This window comes from Apium graveolens, chromosome 1, assembly GCF_009905375.1.
Source record: "Apium graveolens cultivar Ventura chromosome 1, ASM990537v1, whole genome shotgun sequence".
Lineage (NCBI taxonomy): Eukaryota > Viridiplantae > Streptophyta > Magnoliopsida > Apiales > Apiaceae > Apium > Apium graveolens.
This window is the reverse complement of record NC_133647.1, coordinates 196,876,660-196,887,452: the sequence shown is the minus strand read 5'-3', so window position 1 is coordinate 196,887,452 and position 10,793 is coordinate 196,876,660. Positions and strand designations below refer to the sequence as shown.

Below are 10,793 nucleotides of genomic sequence, written 5' to 3'. Positions count from 1 at the left end.
TCATTTCAAAATGCCTTTTCAAGAATTCTTTAGTCTCGTTAATAATCTCAATATTGGTTCCAAACAGTAAAATGTCATCCACATATAGGCACAAAATAACACACTCATTACCTTTAACTTTAGTGTAGACACACTTATCACTTTCATTAATCTTATAACTGAAAGGCAATATAGTTTCATCAAACTTTTTATGCCAATCTCTGGGAGCTTGTTTCAAGCCATAGATGGACTTGATCAACTTACATACTTTCCTTTCATTGCCTGATGCAACAAATCCATCAGGTTGATCCATATAAATCTCTTCCTCAAGTTCACCATGAAGAAAAGCCGTCTTTACATCCATCTGATGGATGATAAGACCATGGACTGAAGCCAATGCTATAAGCATTCGGATTGTTACCATTCTTACAACTGGAGAGTATGTATCAAAATAATCAATTCCTTCCTTTTGCTTAAAACCCTTAGCTACCAGTCTAGCTTTGTACTTATCTATTGAGCCGTCAGGGTTCAACTTCCTTTTAAAGACCCATTTGCATCCAATAGTAGAACACCCAGGAGGGAGATCAACCAACTCCCATGTTCCATTGGAAACAATAGAGTCAATTTCACTCTTGATAGCGCCCTTCCAGTGCCTTGACTCAGAAGAATCCATAGCTTGCCGGAAAGTTAAAGGTTCGTCCTCGATATTGTAAGTGATGAAATCACCTCCAAAATCCTTGACTATTTTTGCACGCTTACTTCTCCTTGGTTCCTCTAATTCCTTAGGAATAGAGCTACTACTAGGTTCCGCCCCCACATTTGTCATCTTTTCCACATGATCAGGAATAGAACTTGATGTGTGAGTAGGATCTTCCTCAGAAGTCGTTTCAGGTATTCCAGTCTTCATAGGGTAGACATCCTCAAAGAATGTCGCATCTCGAAATTCAACTATCGTGTTTGCCACTATACCATCTATGTCAGATTTTAACACTAAAAATCTCATAGCTGTAGTGGTTTCAAGATAACCCAGAAAGATACAGTCAACAGTCTTTGGACCTAGTTTCTTTCTCTTGTGTTCAGGAACAAGCACCTTAGCAAGGCACCCCCACACACGAAGATACTTAAGACTAGTCATCCTGCCTTTCCATAACTCCAAGGGTGTTTTATCCATGTGTTTCAGAGGGACTCTATTCAAAATATGGCAAGCCGTATTTAGAGCCTCTCCCCACATGTATTTAGGCAACCCAGAGTTAATAAGCATACTATTAATCATATCTTTAAATGTTCTGTTCTTTCGCTCAGCAACCCCATTAGACTCAGGTGTGTATGGTGGAGTAACTTCATGAACTATACCATTGTTTGCACAAAATTCATTAAAAGCATTACTCGTATACTCACCACCTCTATCAGATCTCAATCTTTTAAGTAACTTACCAGTTTGTTTTTCTACTTCAGTTTTATATATAATGAATTTACTAAGTGCTTCATCCTTATGTCTAAGTAAATAAACATAACAATATCTACTACTATCATCTATAAAAGTAATGAAGTATCTAAACTGGTCCTTGGTCAACACACCACCAAATTCACAAATATCAGTGTGTACTAAATCTAACAAGTCTGAATCCCTAACAACGTTATGAAAAGGTTTCCTTATCTGTTTAGCAGACACACATACTTGATATTTAGAATTCTTTTCTATGGTATATTTTGGAATCAACTCTAAGTTCATCATGTTCTTAAGAGCACCAAAGTTTAAATGACCTAGTCTAGCATGCCATATATTTGAGGATTCAATACAATTAACAGTAGGAATAACATTATTATTCAAACTTCCCAAAACGGGATCCGCATTAATAACAAATAAACCATTTGACAAGTAACCCTTGCCAAAGAATGTACCAGTGTGAATAAGAACTACTTTATTACACTTGAACGAAATTTCAAAACCACTAGAAACTAAACAGCTTCCACTTATTATATTTCTACGCATGTCGGGAACATGATGCACTCTCGTCAGAGATAGAATACGTCCTGAAGGGAACTTCAGATCCACGTTTCCAACTCCATGTACTTGAGCAGCACTAGCATTCCCCATCTTTACAGTCAGGCTATGACTCTGTTGATAAGATACAAATAAACTAATATCAGCACAAATATGTACATTAGCTCCAGTATCTATCAACCATTCATTTGACAGATAGGTAGAAAATATCACAGGGTTGTAGGATACATACCGGTCAACGTTGGTTTCAGAAGCCGTAGCCTCACCAACAACCATGTTCACTACAGGCCCACTTGCGGTTCCAAGCACAACATTTGCTTGTGCTACCTCGGTTTTCTTCGCTTTCTTCGTAGGGCAGTCCTTACTCCAGTGCCCAACCTGCCCACAAGACCAGCATGGTTTGTTTGCCTTGGGTTTCTTGGCCTTGTCCTTGTCACTCTTAGGTTTATTACTATTAGCTTTCTTAGCAAAAGCCTTCCTCTTTTGTCCTACAGTTGCTATGTTTACCTTCGAGGTACCGTGTTCAGTTGGCATCACATGTCCCTGTTTGGACTTGTGTTGTTCTTGCACCGAGATGTCCAGCATAAGGTTGGTCCAGGTGATCTCTCCTTTCTGTCTTTTCAGGGAGAGAGAGAACTCTTCCCAAGACTTCGGGAGCTTTTCAATCACACTCATCACCTTGAACTTCTCCGGGAGATTCATTCCAGACTCCTTCAAAGCATGCACTATCATCTCGAACTCATGCACCTGCTCAGTCATGGACTTATTGTCCACCAGCTTGAACTCGAGGAACCTTGCCACATAATACTTTTCTAGACCTTGTGAGTCAGTATTATGTGTCTGGTCCAGCTTCTCCCATAAGAGTTTTGCAGAGTAGGCATCAGAAGAATAGACATCAAACAAAGTGTTTGTTAGTGCCGCCAGAATGGCCGCTCTAGCCACTCCATCCTTCTCAGCCCACTTCGCAAAAGCCTTAACTGTGTCAGCCTTCTCTTGATCCACTACTGGTTTCTCATATTCCACAACCGGCCACAGACCCTTTATAGTCAACCACAACTTCATCCTTTTCTGCCAGCGAGAAAAGCCAATGCCACCGTTGAATTTCTCCGGTAAACCGGTTAGTTCAACAGCTTGTGGGAAACTATAGGTGGTCCAATCAATGGCCCCAGCAGTTACACCCGAACTGCTACCACCACCAACGATAACCTCACTTTCGTTAACCATTATGCTAAATTCTAAATAACCAATAATCTCTTCAAGAATGTTGATCTTCTCACTAACAAGTATAGCAACATAGAGGCAAGTGTATAAAGAATTTAACAAGTTTAGGACAAGACCACAGTTAACAAAACAAAACATGCAGGTAAACAAAATCAGTAACTGAAATAACGAAGAGAGAAAGAAAGATGTACCCGAAACCATAGCTTTCAACAGTGACTGAAATAAAGGTTTACAGATACAAAATGCCAAGAAAATAATCACAGCTGAGTCACCAGGCCTTGCTCGAAGTCCTGGCTGCTCTTGAAGAGATTATTGCCCCCTACCTGCTGCGTTTGGGATGTGCGCAATATCTCCACCAGGATAAAACAGCTCGGAGTTTATGTTAACAGCAGCAACAAAACCTCCACTTCGACCAGCACCTCAGTCGCCGGAAAATATCAGCACTTTAGGACTTATGGGAGAGAAATGCAGAGAGGTTGAAGAGAAGAGATGAGAATGTAGTGTGTTGTGTATATATATTCATTCAGTTTAGCCTCTATTTATAGGAGAGGAAAAATGAAACTGTCCACACACTTAATGTCTGAATTAAACTGCTCCATTAATGAAAAAATCAAAACTGATCAGATTTTGAATTCATAAATGAAAAAATCAAAACTGAACAGCTTTTGAATTTAAATTATTTGTAACAGCTTTTCACATTAACACCCACATTATTATCAGAACTTAAGTTAAGTTCTGATTCGACTCATCAGTACTTAAGTTCTGATTCGACTCATCAGTACTTAAGTTCTGATTCTGATATCAGAACTTGTTAAGTTCTGATTTTATTCATCAGTTCTGATTCTTATATCAGAACTTGTTACAGATCAGATTATTTGCAGGTTCAATATATTTAGACTACTTAGCCTATTTCAGAACCCAGCCCAATAATCCAATCACCGATAAATAAATTCGAATTAAAATAATTCTCAAATAAATAAAATCCTCGCCCAGGTCGCCTCGCGTACGCGAGACGCCGAGACATTCGCCCAAATCGCCCTTCGGTCCGGTGCGGTGCGGGGCGCGCGTGTGTGCGCGTGAAGCACACAACAACACAATGGACCATCACACACCTTAGTAGTTGTATACTACTCATGTGGGTAATACCATATAAAGCACACAACCCCCTTTATTTATTTCAATGTGGGACAAACATTCTCAAATTTTCCAAGCTTTTCCAAGCTACTTTCATCTCTCATTTCATATGGATTTCATTAAGAAAATTCTTAAAACCATACATGAAAATTTAAGTTCAAATATCATTAAACAATTTCCAATCATTAGATTTTAGGATTAACATCAAGAACATAATTAAATTAAGCTCTAAAATCCTAATTTTCTAACACAAAGTTTGTTATCAATCTTCTTGGTTTTGTTCTCTTTAGTCATGTGGTTGGGTCATGCTGGTATCTTTTTGCATTACAGAGGTTATACCATTGTCTCCGAAATGTTTGTAGCCAGTTTTGGTGTTTTAAGTATTTGTATTGTGGCCAAGAAAACGGCAATGGAAGATATAAAGATGATCCAGCATTAAGGAAAAAGTGGAAGGACAACACAAATGCTACTGCTTGTTTTGGTCCAGGAAATTTCAACAATGGAATCTATGTTCAAGCTGTTGGTCTTACAACAGAAACCAACCTGCCAATAAGATACTTATATTCCCTATTTTGGGGGTTCCAGCAGATTAGTACTATGGCTGGAAATCAAATTCCAGCTTTCTTTGTGTTGGAAGTTATTTTCACTATGTTTATTACTGCTACGAGTCTTGTGCTGTTCTCTCTTCTCATAGGAAATATGCAGAACTTTCTCCAAGCTCTGGGGCGCAAGAGTTTAGAAATGTCTGTTAGGCGTTTGGATATTGAGCAGTGGATGAGCCTTCGGCAGGTGCCAGAGGAACTTAGAAAGCAAGCCCGTGAATCAGAACGATTTAATTGGGCTGCCACCAGAGGCCTAAATGAATCGACGCTCTTGGAAAATTTACCTGAAGACCTTCAGAGAAATATACGTCGACATGCCTACTATTTTGTTGAAAGATTCCCAACCTTTGCTCTGATGGATGACTCCATCTTGGATGCCATTAGGGAAAGATTGAAACATAAAACATATATCAAAGGAAGCAAAATCCTTGTTTGTGGAGGTTTAGTTGATAAGATGGTTTTCATTGTTAGAGGGAAGGTTGAGAGCATTGGAGAAGATAGGAATACTGTTATTTTGTCTGAAGGGAACGTTTGTGGGGAGGAACTTATTACATCTTGCCTTGTGTATTTTGGTATGAATAGAAATGGAAAAAGAACTAGGATTCCTGTGTACAAATTGGTAAGCAGTAAAATGGTAAGGTGCTTAACTAATGTGGACGCATATACACTCCAGGCTGCAGATCTCGCGGAAGTCATCGGTCTTTACTCGGGCAATCTGACAAGAATTCCTTATGATCAAGGTGTAACTAGGAAGGTATCTGCTTACAGGAAGGGTCTTGGATCAAATCATATTAAACTTGCATGGAGATGTAGGAAGAACAGAAGAAGCGTGAACAATTAGTTAGAAAGCTGATATAAGGTGTTAACAGATTCTACATGTAATAGCATACCTATACATAGGTACTTAGATTTGCATTGTATGATTTGCATTGTATGTTCTTATTAAATTGCAATTTAGTTTCCTCTTTTACAGTTCTTGTAAAACAAGTCTTTTTCTCCAGTCCTCGGACATCTGGAGATTTCAAAAAGAAAAAAAATTGTAATTCATCCCAACTGCTCAGCCTTCTAAGAAGTAGATAATGAAAATACTTAAATTGGTGGGTTAAATCTCAATATGGTCACTTAACTGAAGGGCACATATCAGAAAACACACTCAAGCTACCGGCGTCTCACTTGCACCACTGTAGTTGCAAGTAATGATAGGCCCGTTAGTCTTCGTTGTTGACTTGATGGGAGACGTTACAGTCGTAACGGAAGTTACACGTGGAGTGACATGGCAACAGGTGGCGATTTACGTGTACGCCAACTAAGCAGGAGGAATTATAATAGGCAAAAAGAAATATAAACTGTCATAAAACAAACAGAGAGCAATTGGGTGCGAGTGGAGAATTGGGGGAAAAACCCTAATCATAAAATCGGTCAATTGAGGGTTAGATCATTCATAAAATTGATCGATTGAGGGCGTTTAGGAGTTGGATTACCAACCTACATCTTCAATCTCTGCAGTAAAAGGTATGTCCGTGTTGTTCAATATATGAACTCATATATGTGTTGAGATGTATGTATGTGTGCATTTGATTTTATATGTATGTAGGTGTATATTTATGTGTTATTTTGTGTTTTCACAGCATGTCTACCACTATATATCTTCACCATCACAGTGATTTCACACCTCCTCCTACTGTCACTTATGTTGGGGGTAGAACTGAAGTTATAAAAGATTTTGATAGTGATTTGTTATCGTTTCGGGATCTTGAAGATTTTGCTGTAAAATATGAATATGATGTGAATGCTTTGGTATATTTTAAGTGTGATGGTCACAGCTTTAAAGATGGGACTAGATTAATTTATGATGATGTATCTGTCAGAGATTTGGTAGCATTATCTAAGCCCTATGGTAGGATAGACCTTTATGTTGATCATTTTGACCTTGATGAGTTAGTCGATGTTCCACACACCCCAAAATAGAGTAATAAGATTGCTAGTGTTGTGGAGAAAATTGTAGAAGTAGAAACAGTTGGTGATAATAATGAAAAGGAGGAGGATGGTTTGAGTGATGACACGGATGATCCTGATGATCCTGAGTATGAAAATGTGAGAGAAAGTGAGGAATCAAATGAAGAGAGTGAAGTTCCTGATAATGAATGTGGAAGTGATGATGAGTTGCATGCTATACGGGCCAATGCTAAGAAGTTTAAAGACAGCCTTTATAATGCTATGAATATACCTCAGAAATCTCCAAGTGAAGACTCTAGCTTTGAGTCTCAAAACTTGAGGTCTCTGTCATCCTCAAGTGAGGATGAGAATTCTAAAATTGGGTATGTAGGTCCACCTAACCCCAAGAAAAGAAGAGCATTTAAGAAAATTGGAGGTAGGGATGAGGTTCCAAAATGGGAAGTTGGGATAAAATTTGTGAGCATGGCTGAATTTAGGGAGTCTGTGAGGAGATATGGTGTCCTTGAGAGAAGAGGGATTCAGTTTGTTACTAATGATGGTAGATAATGCCAAGTATGTTGTGAGGGAGAGTGTCCCTTCTACATGTGGTGTAGTAGGGACAAAGACAGTGAGACATGCACAATCAAAACACTTGTTGACTCACACTTGTGCACTAAACTATACAGTAACAAAATGGCAACAACTAGATACTTGTGTGATTTGTTTGGAGATAGGATTAGAAAGAACCCTCAGTGGAGTTGTAAGGAGATGGCTGAGACTATAAAAAATGAATTGGAAATTCAAGTTCCTAAGATAAAGATTCTTAGGTTGAGAAAAATGGCACTTGAAGGAATTGCAGGCAGTCTTAAACAACATTATTCAAGGGTCAGAGATTTTGGTCATGAGGTGCTTCTTAGTAATGCTCGCAACACTGTAAAAATTTCAACAACCAGATTGAATGAAGAGGATCCTGTCAAGTTCAAGAGGATATATCTATGCTACTTTGCTCTGAAAAGTGGCTGGAAGGCTGGTTGTAGAAAGTAATAGGATTAGATGGATGTTTTCTTAAAACAGTTTGTGGTGGTCAGTTATTATCTGCTGTTGGAAGGGATGGAAACAACCAAATGTTTCCAATTTGTTATGCTGTTGTTGAATCTGAGAACACATATTCTTGGAGATGGTTTATTTCCTTGATGAGGGATGATTTGGATTTAGAAGATGGCTTTGGATTGACAATAATAAGTGATCAGCAGAAGGGATTAGAAAATGCTGTGAATGAGCTCCTACCATCTGTTGAACACAGACTCTGCACAAGGCATCTTTGTGCCAACTTCAAGAAGAAGTAATGTTACTTACCTTACTATTCAATTTCTTTACTTCACTGTTTTTATTTCAAGTGTAATGTTTCTAATGCTTCCACTTATTTCAGGTTTAATACTGGGATTTTGAAGAGGTGCTTTTGGACAATTGCATTATCAACACACAAGGTGGCTTATGCAAGAGCTATGAGAGAACTTGAGAAATATTCTAAGGCTGCCCATGCACACCTGTCAAAGTTTGACCCCAAGCAATGGTGCAGATCTTATTTTGCAACCCATTCCTTGGTTGACAATACAGACAATAACATGTCTGAAAGTTTCAACAACTGGATCATCAATGAAAGGTACTTACACTTAACTTTTTTTAATGTTTTGTGTCCCCTGTACATGTAACTATTTTGATCACAGTCTATTTTGTGGACTAGGTTTATGCCCCTGCTTACAATGCTACAAGAGATTCACTATAAGCTGATGACAAGAATGACTACAAGAAGGGATGAAATGCTGAACACTAATCTCCAGATATGTCCCAGAATTAAGAAGAAATTGGATTTTCTAGTCACAGAATCAAGAAAATGGTCTGCTGCTTGGGATGGGGCCAAGAAGTTTCAGGTGAAGAGTGGAACAAGATCTGTAACAGTTGATTTGGAGAATGGAAGTTGTGACTGCAGAATGTATGATCTCACAGGCATACCATGCCATCATGCCATTGCTGCTATCCACTCAAGGAGGCAAGAACCACTTGACTATGTGTCTGTGTACTATAAAAGGGATAAAGACCTTGCTACCTACAAATTTTCACTGGAAGCAATGAAGGGGGAAGAATATTGGGATTTCCACTCAACTGAAATAATGTTGCCACCAGATATTCCTAAAAAACTAAGAGGAAGGCCCAAGAAAATGAGGAGGAGAGAGGAGTGAGAGGGAGGTAGCAGAAGTCAAGCAACACCATCCCCTGGAGTTTTACTACAGAGGTTCACCAATAAGAGAGTAATGCATTGTAGTAATTGCAGACTTCCAGGCCATAGAGTCTCTAAATGCCCAACTAAGAAGTCTGGTGAGAATGAAGCTGCACTTGATGAAGAGGCAAGTAAGAAAAGAAAAGACAACACCACAGAACCTGTGAACAAGTCAGCCAAGGAGAAGAAAAGGCAAAAGCTAGCTGTGAGAAGGCCTCAAAAAGGAATTAAAATTAATGAGCCACAAACTCAAAGCTCACACACTGGTGCTAAAAAGGTAAATGAGCCACCATATAAAGGTAAAGGGAAGTTGCCTATGCAGGAGGAAGAAAAAGATGACAGTGATGAAAGTGAGATAGGTGAAGAAGATGTATAGAGATTGTTTGAGCAGGATTATACAAATGATGAAGCTGATCACCAGGAAAGGGAGGATGCAGAGAAGTGTCAAGGCATTGATGATTTAATTGAGGAAACAATTTCAACATTTAGGATGAAACAGAAGAAGGCCAAGGCAGTGGCTGAAGGTGGAACAGAAGGAGTTCAGCTGGCTGATGATGAGCCCCTTGCTTTCTTTAAGAAAGTTCCAAGAAAGAAGATGCCTTTGGTGAAAGGTAAGGGTGCAGATGAATGGGAGGTTAGTGGCAAGAACTATGCTCAGTTCAGTGAGAAGCTTAGAGGTCTTGTAGGGACAAAGGCTGTGCTCATGCCTATACCAGGATTGGTCCCTTTCAGACCACCAAGATGTACACCACCTGCAAACACACCACTTACAAGAGCTAAACAGAGCAGTAGTTCACCAGAGAAAAGGACTAATGCATTTAGACTAAGCACTGAGTTAAAGAGGCTGAGTGGGTTCAAGAACACTCCAGAAGATCCAATTAACCTAGCTGAGTGAATCAAGTTTGCATTTTAGGCCTAAACATTATGACTTTAAGACATTGGATTTGCTTTTGATGTAATTTTATTATCTGTGTTGGTTTAAGACCTTGGATGTGCTTTTGATGTAATTGTAAGACTTCTTTGGATTTGGTATTCAAGACTTATTGGCTAATTTATGCTATTTATTTAGATTTTTTTCATGTTACTCTCAACTGTTATATGTCAAAATTTATTATAATTGTCATGACAAATTGCAAAGTAGTACAAGTAGCAAAATTTGGTCTTTATGACCTTTTCATTCATTGCATATATGCCAAACATACAACACATTCTGATCAAAACAATTACTCCTAACCACCATTACACATACACATTTACTGCCATAAACCAACTACTACATGTTCATCACAAATGCAACCACCAACACAGCTACCAATATACAAATCTTCAATTGTCTTTTCATTTTTTGCTTCTCAGCCTCCAACATAATTCTATCATCAATCAGCACCTTTCTTTCTTCCTTCAAAAGCTTCTTTTTTTCAACACTCACGGATAAATCATCTTCAACAAGCTTCAACTTCTCCTCCAAATAAATCCTCCTGTGATTTAAGTAAGTAATCACTTCCAAAGCTCTTGGACAGAAATCCTCTTCAAACCATTGAAAATAATGACATCCTAGCCCTTCCTATAATTACAAACCACCACAATTTAAAAAAAAAATTATCAAGTGTTCAATGCAAACAAATTATTACCTTAGCTA

General features: G+C 38.6%; 1 protein-coding gene across 1 annotated transcript; it reads left to right on the top strand.

The window, feature by feature from the left end:
• Nucleotides 1–7,569: 7,569 nt before the first annotated feature.
• On the top strand, nucleotides 7,570–9,116 carry LOC141715044 (uncharacterized). The gene is made up of 4 exons (XM_074518533.1): nucleotides 7,570–7,906; nucleotides 7,951–8,191; nucleotides 8,306–8,539; nucleotides 8,621–9,116. Exons 1-4 carry the CDS (start codon nucleotides 7,570–7,572, stop codon nucleotides 9,114–9,116), a joined length of 1,308 nt encoding a protein of 435 aa, XP_074374634.1.
• Nucleotides 9,117–10,793: the final 1,677 nt, after the last annotated feature.

Bases quoted from the DNA above. Each gene is read 5' to 3' on its own strand.
- LOC141715044 (XM_074518533.1), top strand. From the start codon at position 7,570: ATGGCAACAACTAGATACTTGTGTGATTTGTTTGGAGATAGGATTAGA. The intron at 8,192-8,305 runs GCATCTTTGTGC...CACTTATTTCAG, and splicing joins GAACACAGACTCTGCACAAG to GTTTAATACTGGGATTTTGA. The intron at 8,540-8,620 runs GTACTTACACTT...TTTGTGGACTAG, and splicing joins AACTGGATCATCAATGAAAG to GTTTATGCCCCTGCTTACAA.